Genomic DNA, 15,473 nt, shown 5'->3' on the forward strand with positions numbered 1-15,473 from the left:
GAGCCATGTCAAAGACCAGAGGGTCTTGGCGCCACTTTGGAGAGCAGCCTCTGCCCACCTGGGTCGCTCCAGACACTCTCTCGAGTGATGGTCACAGGTGGCCAGGCCAGGACAACATGGACAAGGTAAAGGTGGCTAAAAATCATACACACAAATGTGTGCTGAGGTGCCACTGTGTGGGGACACCTCCCACCGGAGAGCTCACTGCCAAGTCCAGAAAAATGACTTTTAAGAATTACGCTTTCTTTCAAAAACTTTTATTGTGCACAAAATGGCCCATTTCCCTTTGTAGATTAGTTGTTACCACCTTTAATCTTTTTCTTTAAACTCTCCATGTTCTGCCCCACTAAAAAAAAATCCTGCTCTTTTGAAAAGATAGTGTCTCGTTGCTGGTCAAGGACAGCTGGAGGACGGCTCCGGGGGCAGAGGCCAGAGGACGCCATCTGAGCAGGGCTGCCCCTCAGCCGGACCTGAACCTGGTGGCCCTGCCCTGGCCTGGGGCTTGGGCTCACACACTGGCGTTTCACAGAGAGCCTGCCGCCCAGCCTTCAAGGGGGCCTGGCTCTCGGGAAGGGCTGCGTGCATGTCCAGAGTCAGACACACCGATGCAGCACGTCAGCAGGGCACAAAAAGGACCTGCAAGTAGTGGTTACAAAATGGGAGCTTGGGAAAAGTGCTTCCTAGACCCTGCGGTTGCCACGCTGCCGGGGGCTGGGCCGGCTGAGCTCGTCAGGCCCCACACGCTTCTCTGGCTGGGGCACTGGCTGGCAGCAAGGGCGGGCCCAGCACCTGGTGCTCCTGCTGCGTCAGGCCTCACAGCTGGATCCAGCGTCTTTTCCAGCCACTCTGTAAATCCGTCCTCATCCCGGGTGGGCAGGGACTGAGAGGGATGGGCCCAGCAGGCACGGAGCACCTGCTAGGTGGGCGGAAGGTCAGGCAAAGGCCACACGGGCGATCAATCGGGGCTTAAAGATGGAATCTAGACCACCCTCCGGTCCCCCTTTAAGAACAGAGACTGAAACTGGAGACCTATCCCCTCACTCAGTGAGTGGGCAGTGGGGAGGCCAGGTCAACACTGTGGTGGCTGGGGCAGCACATCTCCTGGATTCCACAGGAGAGCGCAGTGGCTTTGGACAAAGCAAAGAAGACAGCTTTCTGTTCCTCTGCGGTGAGAATGACTTTAAGCTGAGGCACACGGTGGTTCCTGTGGATGCCCCACCTGTCTGGCCATGAGGCCTCTCTTCCCCACCAGGACTTGGCCGGAGGGCCTCACGCTGGCCTGGCACTGATGGGAACGCTCCCGGCTGGACGTGCGCTCCTGCTCTGCGGCAAGCACAGCCCCGTGGATTCTGAAAGTGGCTGTGAGCTGGACACAGCTGGTCCCTGGCTGACCCACGGCAGAAGCCGGCTCCATGGTGCCCCCAGGATGTGTGTGCAGGGCTCAGGCCAGAGCCCTTCCCATGCCGTGACAGCGCATCTCCACTAGGTGGGTCCGAGCAGGGTCCCACACCTGCTGGTACAGCCAGCCTAGAACTTTCTTTAGTAAGAGTTGTGGGAGGTGAAACCTTGGCACCAAAACTGAGGAGAAAAAGTGGGTTTTGCAGAGCCAGGATTTCAACAGGGAGGGCCGACGGCACCTAAGCTGTGTGGCCTGGCTCCCACGGTGCTGAAACGTGTCCTTGACGAGCGCAAGCGGTGCAGACGCAGACGTCAGGCGCCGGGTGGAGGGCAGGCACCACGCGCCGGGACCCACGTGGGGGTCTCAGCTGACCCGGGGCCTCCGGGGCAGCAACCTTACGGAGGAGGGGAATAAATAGAGCGACCAGCTCGGTTGGTGGGGACACACCTCTGTACCACCACCCCGGGTGCCAGGCCATCAGTGTCTCTGGTAAAGATACAAAAATGAAGTTGCTTCAAGTACTGAAAAAATAAGTTAATTGACAGAGAGGATATGAAGCTACCGTGCGTCTCGCCAGGCTGTCAGCTTCATTCGGTGCAAACACAGGAACAACGAAGGGAGGAGCAGAGCCTTCACCCAAAGTGAGGCGCCCAGGACAAGCCTGTCCAACCGCAGGGCCGGGACGCAGGGCCCTATCTCGCCCCCAAAGGCCTTATTTTCCAGTGTTGTGAACTAACAGCGAATTGCAGCAGCCTCAGGCCTCAGGCCACGGGGCCTCCTGACCGCGTGACGAGTCTGGAGCCGGAGCAAGCCCAGCCTCGGCTTCCCCGCCACGGCCACTCCCCCGGGGCCCCGTCACGCCTCGCTTCTGGTTAGTGCCTTGGGAGCGGGAGGAGCCACGTCCTGCCGCTAGACACGCCTGTGGGGTCCCCGTATCCTCACCGGCACCCTGCTGAGGACTCAGGTTTCCCTCCCCACACCCATGTCGCACGCTCCCTGCTCCTCTCTCCAGAGCGCGAGGTCTAGGTGGCCTCTCCCAAGGAGGCTGAGCCACCCAGACAACCGTCTTCACCTGGGGCGCCCCACAGCATGGACGCTTGACTGCTTCTCAGAGGCACACAGACACTTGAGTGCAAACTCCCAGGAGGCGCCAGGCCTTCTCGGACCTTGGGAGAACCCAGCCTGGGTCGGGTGGATGCACAGACCAGCCAGGGCCTGGGCGGCACTCAGGACCAGTTCAGGCTGAAGCCCTTGGACAGCATGGCGGCCTCCAGGTCCTTGTCCTCCTCCTTCTCCCGGAGCCGCTGCTCCTCCAGCAGGGCCACGAGGGCATCTCTCTGCTCCACCACCTCCAGCATCTCGTTCAGGATCCTCTTCTCCTCCGACAGCTCCTCCTCTGTCTTCAGATGATCTGGGTGGAACCAAACACGTTAGGCCTGTAGGGCCAAAGGCAGCGGCCCACCCCGGCCTCCCATCCCCTCCTACCTTCCACGGCCATCCGCTCGCGGAGTTCCTGCTGCAGGCGGCTCTGCCGGTCCTCCAGCTCCAGCTCCCGGGCACTGGGGTTTCGGGGGGTGGGGGGACAAGCAAGTGACTAGGGGGACACACCTCCTCATCCCCTGAACTAGGAAGGGTCTGCACTCCTGCTGGAACCGGCCCTGAGCTGACGGCCCCCCAGCACCCTCCACCCAAGGCCCTTGTCCCTGAACTAGGAAGCTCCTGCTGGGACTGGCCACTCACAAGATCATCAGCTCCGACTCATAGCGCACCAGCGCGTTCTTCTCCTGCACCAGCGTGAACCACTCCTGCATGAGCTTGGGATCGTCCTTCTTGCCCATGCCTGCCAAGAGAGGGCGTGCTGGGCCAGCGGTGCCTGCCGTCCCCCCGCCCAGGAACCCTCACACTGGGGCACACGTGCAGAGGGCCCAGCGGGATCAGTCAGACACTCCCAGGCCAGGCCCACAGTTTGCCGACGGCCACCAGGGAACCATGTCCCCAGGGCCAGACACGCCTGCGCCTTCCTCTGTCCTCCCGGCCCAGCCCTCACCCCTCGGCAATTGGCCGCAGCTCGCCTGGACCCCTCTCCTGCTTGACCGCTTCCTCGGGGTCCGTTTTAAGTGCTCTGCTCCCCTTCTCACTCGTCTGGTGTGTACTTGGTACTTGCTGGGCACCAGGTCTGCTTTGAGGAGACCAGTCTAATGAAGAGGAAACAAACTTGCGTTCCTCCTGGGGACACTTGCCAGCCTGTGCTGGGCTCTGACTGCTCAGGGCCACTGCGCCGAGGCCTCCTCACCTCATACTCTGACCAGAGGCTACCTCTCTCCACCAGTGCCATTCTGGCCTCCTGACAATGCTCCCAGCGACCCCTGCAGGGCAGACGCAGTCCATCCCAGGGAGCCGTCACCAGGGACTCTCACCAGGGCGGGGAGACCACGCGCTCCCTGCTCTGATCCAGGCCCAGCAGCAGCTTCTGGGGTCGGTGCCACCCGTGGTCGGCTGATACCCAAGCCTCCACCTGGAGCAGCCTGACCCTGCTGGGCTCAGCTGCAGCCGGAGGAGGGAAGGGAGAACCTTCCATGGAGCCACACCCCACAGAGGGGACACGGAAGCCTATGGCTGTAGTGCAGTCTTGCCCAAAGGCGGAAGCCAGGCTGCCAGGGGCTTCTTGCTATTTTAGGGTTACAAGCCACCTGACACTCTCAGGAAACCTGGGGACTCTCTTCCTAGAAAATGCACATGAACACATCCAACAAGTGTACACAGGGGTTCGCAGGCCTCCCCACGGCCAGGCTGAGAGCTCTCCCCAGCTGCCTATGTTCTGTGGGTCACTGGTCAGAAGTTCTCTCCCAGGAAAGCCAAACCCAGAAACACAAAGGCAACTCTCAGGGACCCCGACCTCCTACCGACTTCCTGCGTGCTGTGTGCCTGGCACATGCGGCCACGCTCAGGGATGCAGGACTGAACAGCATTCGCATGAGCAGGGGCTGTGCCTGCACTGAGCTGCCCGGAGCCCTGGCCCATCGGGCCCACCCCTGCGGGGTGTCAGGCCCAGCAGGCTCAGCTCTCTGGCTTCAGAGCAGCTGTGTTCAGCTTCACATACTCCTTTCTGAGCGTCTCTGCACAGCGAGCCACGGGGCATGGAGGCCGGAGCTCCGAGGCATGCAAGCTCTCCAGGCCCTGGGAAGCCTCCCTCCCTCCTGCTGCCCCAGCACAAGGACACCCCCACGGCTCCAGGGCAGCAGGCTCTGAAGAGGCGGTTGCATGGATGCAGGGGAGTGGGGGGAGAGTCAGAGGTGAGCGCCGGGGAGAGCAGAGGAAGGTTAGCAGTGTAGCTGGGGCACACTCCCATCCCCGGGCCACATGCCTTGTCAACCAATGACAATCTTGTCACCACAACAGACTGCAAACCAGACAAACTTAAAGAAAACACACACTCGGCAAGACACAGGGCAGAGAAGTTGCTTTCAGTGGTTGTTTTGGAGAGAACTGGGGCGTCTGTGCAGACCAGTCTCTGTAAGGACAGTATTCCTTGACTCCACCAGCACAAACCACTGCCGCACGGCTGGGGGCTGGTCACGTGGGCTCAAAGCCCGACCACGAGTGGTGGCCCGGTGTCGTGGGATGCCTGCTGCGGCCCAAGAGGCCCTCAGAGCAGGAGCTGGTTTGCCCCGTACTCCGTCCTCCCAGGACAGTCATAGGGATACTGTACCTCGTGAGGAACGGCCACATGCTCTGGAGCTTCCTAACAGGGCTACCAAGTGTCAGAGGAGGGAGGGCAGAGAGCTGGTTTTGGTTCCCTTTGGACGAGTGTTGCTACGAGCCCTGGGAGCCAGTAGTGGGGGAGCGGGGTTACGTTACCTTCCTGGACACAGCAAGGGCAGAAGGAGAGAGGTCGACGCCGTGGAGTCCCGCCACTGGGCTCAACTTCAAAAAGGGCCAAACAAGGAGGAGGAGGAGACAAGACAGACAGAGGAGGAGTGTGGAGCAGAGAGGGTCAGGGGAGGTGAAGTAAGAACAAGCAGAGGACAAAAAGCATAAAAAGTGAGAAAGGAACAGGAGGAAAAGAAAAAATACAAGAAATGGAAAAGCAGAAGCAAGGGAAACACAGTCTACAAATGAATCAAGTCCTTTTTCCAGCAGGAAACTGAACAGGCCCAGGCCCGGGGCCGGTGGGCTGCTCCCGCCTGCTCTGGTCCTTCCTTGAGCGGGGGGTGACATCTGGGAATCACTATTCAGTGGCCTTTTGGGTTTTGGGTTCCCTTCTCAAAAACACCCAAAACCTGCAGGTCAGAAGTCAGCGCGCATGGATGAGTCCAAGGGCTGGGGGTCTGCGGCTGGGTCAGCGTGCCCACGGGGAGGAGCTCCTGGCCCTGGAGGCGGCTGCCATGGAGGCAGCTCTCCATCTCTGCAGAGAGGTGAAGCCACAGGCGGGGGACACTGTCACACTGTGGCACCGCATGACAGGACAGGCCAGAGACTCAGTGAAATGGAGCTGGGAAGAGTGGCGGACGGGGACCCCAGGAGCACACAGTGTGCAGAGGACTTGCTGGTGCTAGGGGGCCTAGGGGCTCTCAAGGAAGCGGGAAGCCGCTCAGCAAGGGACCATCACAGAACCACAGGGCCCACGCGGGAGCCACAGGCCCACATGGGCTGGTGAGTAGGGGCTCCATGGTCAAAATTAACCCTGTTTAGGGGAACAGGAGGGCCGAGCAGACACACTGCTGGTTAAGAGGCCATTCACTTTGCAACAGGGTGAGAGCAGATGCCTCTTTCTTGTCAGCACTTCTCCATTCTCTACGGGGCACTGCAATGAGTCTGACATCGGGTGAAACTTCAGGACTAAGGCCAGAGGCTGCGTGTGTGGTTTGTGTGCAGACTGCCTGTGTGGTGCATGTGCAGAGTCGGCATGCGTGTGGTGCATGTGTAGTGATTATGTCCAGTGTTTGCAGAGGCATGGCTGTGACCACATGCACTGGGGAGGCGAGGTTTCTCTCTTACAAGCACCCTCTGTAGCTCATCTGCATCCAACCTCTCTTGTTTCCACGCTGGTGCCCGGGACCCCTGGACAAACCCACGAACTACAGGGCCACACCTCTGACGTCACACACACAGGCTGCGGTGAGGACAGCAGCTGTGCTCATTAGCAAGGGACAGCGACATGACACACAGCCAGATGCATCCAAAAGAAGCAAGTACGTGCCTGTAGGTACAGTCAAGACTGTTCACCTTCCAGACATCACAAAGCACAGCTTCTAGACCCGATTACGCAGACCACGTCCTTGGACGCTCCCTCCAGGACAGAAGACGCATGAGATGACAGAACAGTACTCAGGACGTGAAGTCCTCTTGCCGACCGGCAGAGCAGACATGAAATTTCAGAGGCCGGGGTTGGGGGCCGACACCAGCGTGGCTGCGAGCCCTCCTCCACCCTCCCCACAGCCCCGCTGTTGCCACAGCACGTCGTCTTTTATAATCAGAAAAAGCACCCAATAAGTACTGTTTGAAAAGAAGAAACTGAGGGGGGAAACCAGCCAGACAAAAGGAGCTCCAGGAACCCGAGCCCGAAGTGAGCATGCGAGGGGAAGCTCAGAGCCGCTGACACGGAGCTCATCTCCTGCCTGCCTGGGGACGTGAGGTTCACAGGACTCGGTCCACTAGCTGTAGGGAAGAGACTTCGTCACACTTTTCATGTCTGCTTCTGGGTAACGTCCGGGTGATGGCAGCAGCCATGGCCCTGAGCGCCCTGCACACTCGCCCGCAGACATGATGCCATTGGCACCCACCCTCCGCGACACCGGCGGGTGACACGGGTCCCTGAACTTGGGAAAGCTACAGGGTCTCACCTACAGCAGGGTCGGCTCCACGAGTTCCCGAGGGAGCAGGGAGTGAGCGTGCTGCTGGGGAGCCCCGGCCCCCACGGCTGTTGTCTCCTGGGCCTGCACTGGCCCCGTGGCCCCACACCTGCAGCTCCTGTCTTCAAATGAGGGGCCTGAGTCTCAGAGGGGCTGAAGGTGGTGCAGCCTGAACAGAACCCGGCCTTCTGTCCTCTCTGATGGACGGGGGTCCTTCCTCCAGGAGTCACGCACACAGCCCACTCCCAGTGCAGACCCGGAAGGGCACCATGTCACCCTCCCCTGTCTCTGCAGAGGCCCAGAGAGGGTGAGTGAACTGGCTGCGGACACAGTGGAGCCAGGTCTCACTGCCCTATGACGGGGGCTCCCACAGGACCGCGTGGCCCAGGGCTGGTCCCGGGCCCAGCGGCAGAAGCGGCAGTCTTGGGGCAAGCCCCCGCCCTCTTTGGAACACCTGTGCCTCCTGTGTTTCCCGCTTCCTCTGGCTTCCTCATAAAGGCTTTGTCCAAAGCCCTGCATCCTCCCCTCCACCCCATCGCCTAACAGAAAGAAACATCAGGATAGCTGGAAAAGACAGACAAACCCTCAAGACATTGCATCTGGTGTCCAAGTGAGACACAGACAAACCCCACCCCCTTCCTTCTGGGAGCTGAAACCCCCAGACCCTCCGAGACTGAGGGAGAGAAGGCTTGGGGCCTCGGTCGGATGTGTTGTAAAGCCTGGAGGGGCCAGGACCAGGCCAGCTCCTCCGGGGACGAGCAGCTGGCACGGGGTCGCCTGGGGTTCCGGGCCTCCAGGTCGGTCACCTAGCGCTGCCTGGGGCCACGCAGCCACTGGCTTCCACACTGGTGCTACGTCAGAAACAATCAGAAACACCTCATAAGGATCGTGGGCTCGTTTTAAGGACCATGTAAGAAACTACCAAATTACACAAGAAATGTTCAGTGAGCACGTCTGATGCCCTGGCCATGGTGCAAATTCAAACGCATCAGGCCATTTTCTTTAAGAGCCAAAACAGGAAAAATGTCCTGGTTGGAAGCAAAAGACAGAGCAGCTGCAGCAGAAGCCAGGCCGGTGGCCCTGCCTCAAGGGTTCCTGGACAAAAGGAGGGCATGGCGGGGGCCAGCCTGCAGCCAAGGGGTTCCGCCTCACCCAGGGCCTCCCTTTTCCCCTCCTGGGCAGCCCCTGTCCCTCTACTGGACAGAAGAGATTCCCCACAGCCTCAAGCCGGAGGGGTCTCCACAGCCAGTGCCTGCAGACCTGGGAGGGGCCTGCTCGGGAGATAGCTGGGCTCCAGAAGTCCCCAGGGACACTGGCTGTGCCCTAGAGGTGCGGACACTAGAGACAGCGGGAGGGAAACGGGCTTTTCTAAGGGCTGAGCCACCCTTTATGACTGTACTTCCACGTGAAAAGTCAGAATTCCAAGGCACCCGCTCACAGAAACCACAGGATATCACCTTCCGGGGGCTCAGAGCCGCAAGGCACCCGCTCACAGAAATCACAGGATATCACCTTCCAGGGGCTCAGAGCCGCGCCCATGTATCTTGACACTGCAGCTCGTCCTCCGGCCACACTTTCAGGAAGCTCCGCTCATGCCCCGGCCTCCAGGCCCCAGGCTCCTGCCCCCCACCCCCGACTCCGCCACCAGCTCTGGTCTGTCCCTGCCCAGTCCTCTTCCGGGGCAGCTCTTCCGTCCTGACACCTTTTATCCGAGTCACATTATAGAAATGGCCAGAGCCTGGGAAACACCAGGGGCACCTCTTGTGCCCAAGCTCAGTCTAGCAGATTAAACTTGCAGGAGAATTTATTGGTGTTTCAGGCATGAAAAACGGGGCCTCTCACTGACTTTCTCCCCTGTGGTGTCCAGGTTACGTGGCCTGGAGCAGGAGGACTGACCAGGGTCACACACGCCTGCTCAGTACCAACACCCGCCCCAAGGGCAGCCTGCATGCCCGGTCCACACCTGGGGCCACACCAAAGTCCACAGCTGGTCTGCAGGGCTGCGGGAAGCTGCGACGCGGTGTGTGGCAGGGTGCAAGGCTTCTGGCCCCATGGGCCTCGCCTACATACATATGACAGGGCCGGGGAGATGTCTTGTTAGAAAAACTCAGTACAGAATGAACCTCTAGACTGAGGGAAAAACGAAGGTGAGAAAAAACAATGTGAAAATTGAGATACCACACACACACACACACACACACACACACACACACACACGCAGGAAAGCTGGGGCTCCTCAAGGATTTAAAGTTCCTAAAGCAAAAACAAAGCCAGGCTATCACTCAGACCAAACAGACCAGCCAAAAAGCAGGCAGCATCAACTGTGAAGCGAATACAAAGGGGAGGCTCAGGAGTGGGGAGCAGGCAGTGGGGGCCTCCCTGCCCTTCCCCCTCCAACAGCAACAGCGAAAGCCCCTTCTCCGGTGCTTGGAGCTGCATTTCTAAACCACTCACGTGCTCTCCATTTCCTCTTGACACATACAAGTCAAGAAGTGAGGTCTTTGAAAACGGGAATGAGGCATGTGCACTTTCAGTAGAAAGCTCTTCGGAGGGTAACCGTTTCATCTGACGAGTCCCTGCCGCCTACCTGGTCCGGGGCGACAAGACTAGCGGCTGGGCGGCCAGACCCGACCTCTGTCCTTCAGTGGGTCCTTTGAAACCACAAGGTTCAGCCTTGTGCCAAAGGGACGTTTACACTCTGCGGCTCAAGAAGATACTTCTAACAGGCTTAGTGCCTTTAACTGTGAGCTGAGAGCCACGGAGACCCCGCAGGAGCCAGACGGGGGACGGGCAGAGCCAGAGGCTGGCGGGTCTCCTTTTGTCCACACACGCAGCACAGGGGTGCTGGGTTTCTGTGTGGCCCTTTGGGGGTACAATGCAGAGAAGCAATCAGGGTCTACATTTCAGGCTCCACATTTCAGGAGGGTAAATTTTCCCCCAAATACCAAATATTACTGAGTGCTCTAAGAATGAAACATCAGCGGAAACTGAAAAAGGGTCTGATTCTGGCATCTACGCTTTCCTCCCGGAGCTTCTGAGGGAGGGCCCAGGACTGTGCTCTCTTGGGAAGGGCAGCAGCCTCTGTGCAGTGAGCAGAGCCCGCGGAAGTCTGGACTTTACACGGGAGTCACCAAGGGCTGACACAGAGGAAGAGAACCATCACAGGGGTTATAAAGTGTCTGATGTGGGTGCCCGCAGTTCAGAGACACGCTGAGCTTCTTTTTCTATTTATGTCATTTTCCCCAGGAACCTGTTGAAATTCTAAACCTGGAAGGCCGGTAGCTAGAGTCCAGGGACAGAAAATGGAAACAGCCAACTACTCAAGTAACAGGGGCAAAAAACCCCGAACTAGACACCTGATGTAATCAGTGTGACTACAGTATTCGAGCTGTGAGGGAAGGATGATACAATTTTAAAGAAATGGGTTTTGACAGTTCTTCCCAGATTTAAAAAAAAAATTTTGGGGGGGGGAGGGAGATAACTAGGTTTATTTATTTACTTATTTTTAGAGGAGGCACTGGGGATTGAACATGTTAAGCATGCGCTCTACCACTGAGCTACACCCTCCTCCTAAGATTTTGAATTAAACAAAAAAGTCCTCACATATTCAGATTCGTCTGGAATTGATACAAACGTTCCCCAGAGAGAGTCAGGAGGAGGTGGGAAGGGAGCCCAGGACGCAGAGAGTGAGGGTGGGGAAGCCCAGGATGTTAGCTGGGGGGAGGTGGCTGTTAGCTGGGGCACAAGCATCAGCCCTTTTACAGCATCGGTGGCCACGAGGTGGCGGCCCCTGGTCCAGAAGCCCCAGGGCTCTGAAGGGACACGGGTGGCGGCGGAGCCCTGGACCAGAGCAGAGGCCAGCGACAGCCCGCCCGTGGAGGAGGAAGCTCGGGGCCGGCTTCTGTATCGGTGGAACTCCTCTAAGCACGTGGCCCTGTCTGAGAGTCGGAATCACAGAATCATGCTTTGGTTATTAAATGAATGGGCCAAGAAGTGACTCTAAAAAAAATTGTGGTAAAAACTGAGAGAGAATGACCTTTGCCAGCTGTTCTGTTTTAAGAAAACTTCCAGGCAAGCAGCCTGCACAGGTGGATAAGGAGGCCCGGACAACGGGACTTCAGGAAGGCGCCAGGCCCCTGGGAGCCGCTGCCTGCCTGGCACAGCTCCCGACAGGAGGGCAACTGCCCACGGTCTGGAGGTGAGCCTCTGTGCTGGTGTTTCTTTCACGCAGCACCAGCGGTGAGCTTCATACAGCTGGACACCAAGAACACTGAGCTCCGCTCCCACTCTGGAAGGCGTGAACCTAACACAGCAGGCTCTCCTACTTAAGAATCGCCTGGAAGCTCTGTTGAAACAGTAACCAGGCCCCTGCTCCAGAGCTCCCGATTTGGAAGGTCTCAGGTGGGGCCTGAGACTCTGCATTCCCCACGCTTTTCCAGGTGATACTGGCACTGCTGGCCGGGGACCACATGCTGAGAACCACTACCCCGGACATTCCCTGTCTGTGTTTAAAGGCGCTGCAAAGCAGTCCCCGGGCAGAGCAAGGAGAGCGGGAATTCTTACAGGTATCTGTCAACATAGCCCCTGGTCAGTCGAGGCAGAGCACAGGCGACCTTTCTCACGCATGTGCTGTTTCAGGGGAAATGTGGGCATGACTCCTCACGTGCGTGGTTCTTGCATGTGGCGGGCAGTGAGCTTCCTAGTGGATGTGACACAAGTCATGAGGGATGGGATCAGAGCGCGTGTGTGCGACTGCCTGTCGCCACTGCTGTCAAACAACTCGGAGACATCAGAGGGAACAGGACGCAGGTGCGAGGGTGATGGGCTGGGGTGGGTGAACTTTGATTTCAAGAAATCAAATAACCCCGGGCAGCAAAGCTACGTCAAGCCTGCCTGCAGCGCACACGCTGCCCTGTCTGAGCTGGAAAAGGGCCTGTGCTTTGCCATGGGTTATGGGCTGAGCCCTGCGTGTTGGAGCGGGGGGGGGGGGGGGGCGCGCGCCAGCAGGGTTAGTGTCACCAGCAGATGCTGCATACATACCACCCAGGTGCAAGTCGACGAGCTCACTGTAACAAGACTCTCCCCAATAGTCTACAAGGAATCGGTGAGAGAGTTACTGATCAGACACCCTCCTGTCCCCCAGCCCCAAGCAATCAGTGGCCTGCAGCGTAAGAAGCACCCAAAGATGCAGCAGGTGGATGAAGGGCAGCAGGCAGAGCACGCATCTCCCTCCGAGGGCCTCGTGCACACTCGGGGTGCACACACACATGCTGCAGCTGTAGGCCTCCTGGAGGGACAGGTGGCACAAAACCACAGGGCACAGCCAATTACCGTGCAATTCCTGGTTACACCTCCAATCAGGACGGAGGTTTTGGCTCTGTGGGAATCCCGCTGGGACTCAACCTCATCCAATTAAGAAAACTTTAAAAGATTCAAGGGCAGATTAGGGCTACTGACTTCCTTAGTTTCCGCATTTCAGGAGCCCCAAGCTGAGGGGCTGAAGGCAAGATGTGAACACTCTAAAGAAGCTGTGCCGGGACCCCAGCCCTCGTCTCACCCACAGCACGGGAACCCCAGCCCTCAGCTCACCCACGGCATGGGGACCCCAGCAGGCAGCAGAACCACTTTTGTTGGATGGGTTTGAGATGAAGGAGACCATGTTTCTTCTGAGCCCAGGCTCCTCATGTTGCCAGCCTCCTCTAAGGGCAGGAAGCCAGTGGTGACTATCCAGGCAGCCAGCATTTAGCTCCGCGGCGGCCTAGCCAGAAGCACATTCTTCGCTCACCCGGGACCCCAACACAGGCGCTGCTGAGGGCATCCCCCGGGACCATAAACAAGCCCAAAACACAGAGTGTTCGCCACCCTCCCTCCAAACCACAGTCTGACAGCTGGCCCTGTAGCACCTGGTCCCACTCGAGTGCTCCCCTTCGAGGGCACACGCACCAGAAAGCAGGAGGTAACCCTCTGGTGGCCCTTTAGCTCATGCTTGAGGCTGACCCTGAGTCAGGGTTCCAGAAACAAAGAAGGCTTCCCCGGTGCCCCCAGCCAGAATCTGTGTGTCTCAGTCTTGCCAAGACTTGAAGGCTCGGAACCTAACCTTGCAGTCCAGACATGCAGGAGCCTCAAACATGTTGAGGTCAACAGGCTGGCACGTCCACCTCAGAGTTCTTCTCTGTAAGGGCCGTGTGGCTATCAGCCTGACCCCTCAGAGAGCCTTCAGGTGAGACCGAGCGGCCAGCTCAGGGAAGGAGCTGACCAGCACTGCAGAGGACTCCAGACCGCCCGCTCGGGGAGAGCCAGGCGCAAAGTGCAAAGTTGAGCCTCAGAGATGAGCTCCGCAGGGCAGGGACAGAGCCACTGAGGCTTCTGACAAAATGGAGACTAGGAAGCGATGTGCTTAAAACAAAAAAAAAGCAAAGTAAAGCGTTTGGAAATACATTCCTGGGGTCGAAATGCTCCACCTGGAGCATTTCCCAAGTGTATCATGGGAATCTCCCAAAGGAGGCACCACAGCCCATCTCTGAATCAGGAGACGTGTTTCTGGGTAGAGGTTGGGAAGCCTTGCTTAGCAAACTCTAGACCAGAACAGTGGCTTGCATCCTGCTCTGTGGAACCCTCAGGTCCTTCAAGGGGTGCTCCAGCACTCTCCCAAATATCCGATTCACAAATACTTTTAACTCATCATTGAAAAGCCTGAATAAGACACACCACGTTCGAATCTTTGATCCGCCAACTTGTGACTCTCTGAAGCCCACTGACACGTGAATCTGTGCTGCCGGGTAAACTCGCTTCTGTGAGGCCCTCAGGACCAGGCTTCTTCCACCCTCGGGGTGTGTGTCTGTCCTGCCTGTGACGTGTGGGACGAGGACACGTGAATTGTCGATTTCAATCCCGGCCTGCAAGCAGAGTCTCGCGGGGAGCCTGCCTGGGGCGTCCTGCCAGGGGTCCCAGGAGCCACAGCACACAGCACAGCAGTTCTGTTCTCTGACGGTCTGGGAGCTTTTATCTGAGATCCGTTCTTCGTAAGGAATTTGAACTGCTGTTGGATTTGTTAGTGATTCCGCTGTGAGAACAACTCCCGCTGCTCCACTTACAGCTTCGAGCACCCAGACTTCACGCTGCTCACGTCCTAAGGTTCCAGAGCCGCAGACAACCTGCCCCGCTTACAGCAATGACCTGTGTGTGTCACCTGCATCCAGTGAGGTACTGGATGCTGAGGTTATTAACCTGCATTTTCAAATTCATGTTTACTAACACATAATTTTTTTTTACTTTGAACTTGAACTTATAACTTGGCTTGTAGAAAACCGTCCTGCTGCTGACAAGTTTGAAAACCACTGACTTAGATGAAAATCTGGTTGCGTATCTTTATGAAAGGGTAATTATCTAAATAACTAGAAAGGAGGATTTTGGCAAAATCCCAGGCCAATCTTCAGCGGTTTGTCTTCTCCGACCCCTGGGCAGGCAGCAGTCTAAGCATCTCGGCCTGTCATGCAAATACTGTGGGGCCACCAAGGACAAAGTGCAGGGCAGCCGACAGGGGCACCAGCGCCTCACGGAGCCATCGACCTGGGCGCCCGCCAGGAACGCGGAGCCTGTGAGGAGCAGGCAGGGTGTCTTCCTCGAGGACCTTCTCTGACTGTGACTGTGACTCAGTGTGGGGAGACCTACCCGCACCTTCCACCTGGGCAGGAGTGATCTGCAGGGAAGGTGACCGGGAACGCCACCAGGCCAGGTCCCTCTCGGCATCTCTGTAAGAGCGAGCAGCAAGCGCAGGGCCTGTGGGTCCTGTTACCGCCGGGGCCGGGCGTCTCTGGTGGGGTCTGGCCAACTTCCTCCAGGGCTCAGAGCATGCAGGGCAGGGAGCAGAAGCAAGGGTGGGGGGCCTGCCAGGTGCACGCCCGCTCCCGGCACAGGGGCCGCTTGCCTTGTGCGCACACACCCCCGGCTGCCGGCCTCTTGGCTGCTGAGTGGGTCAAGTTTCCACATCTCGTCTGGCGGCCTGGGCTTCAGCAGTGAGTCAAGTGCCAGGTAAGGCACAAACCCAGGACACCACAGCCTCATCTTTCTGCCTGGTCCCACTTCTTCACCCGAAAATCATCCCTGAGTCAACTGTCAGCTGCATTTCATGGCCGTGAGGGGCCTGGAAAGGACACCCACTTCTGGGCCTGACCCGACTGTGCCCAGGAGCAGCGGTCCCCACGAACGCATCTGATACTAGC

At 58.2% G+C, this 15,473-nt stretch overlaps 1 protein-coding gene across 31 annotated transcripts in view; it reads right to left on the bottom strand.

Moving 5' to 3' along the window:
* Nucleotides 1-235: 235 nt before the first annotated feature.
* Nucleotides 236-15,473, bottom strand: part of MICAL3 (microtubule associated monooxygenase, calponin and LIM domain containing 3) — a 144,501-nt gene continuing 129,263 nt past the window's right edge. For 23 of the 31 annotated variants that reach the window (XM_032473009.1, XM_032473007.1, XM_032473014.1 and 20 more), the window contains 5 exons: nt 12,292-12,342; nt 5,258-5,323; nt 3,140-3,239; nt 2,885-2,958; nt 236-2,810 (listed from right to left, as the gene is read on the bottom strand). In XM_032473009.1, coding sequence (XP_032328900.1) covers nt 2,626-2,810; nt 2,885-2,958; nt 3,140-3,239; nt 5,258-5,323; nt 12,292-12,342 — 476 coding nt within the window. In that variant the 3' untranslated portion in view covers nt 236-2,625. The other 8 variants (XM_032473018.1, XM_032473035.1, XR_004317127.1 and 5 more) reach the window with 7 other exon arrangements.

This window comes from Camelus ferus, chromosome 34 (genome assembly GCF_009834535.1).
Source record: "Camelus ferus isolate YT-003-E chromosome 34, BCGSAC_Cfer_1.0, whole genome shotgun sequence".
Taxonomy (NCBI): domain Eukaryota; kingdom Metazoa; phylum Chordata; class Mammalia; order Artiodactyla; family Camelidae; genus Camelus; species Camelus ferus.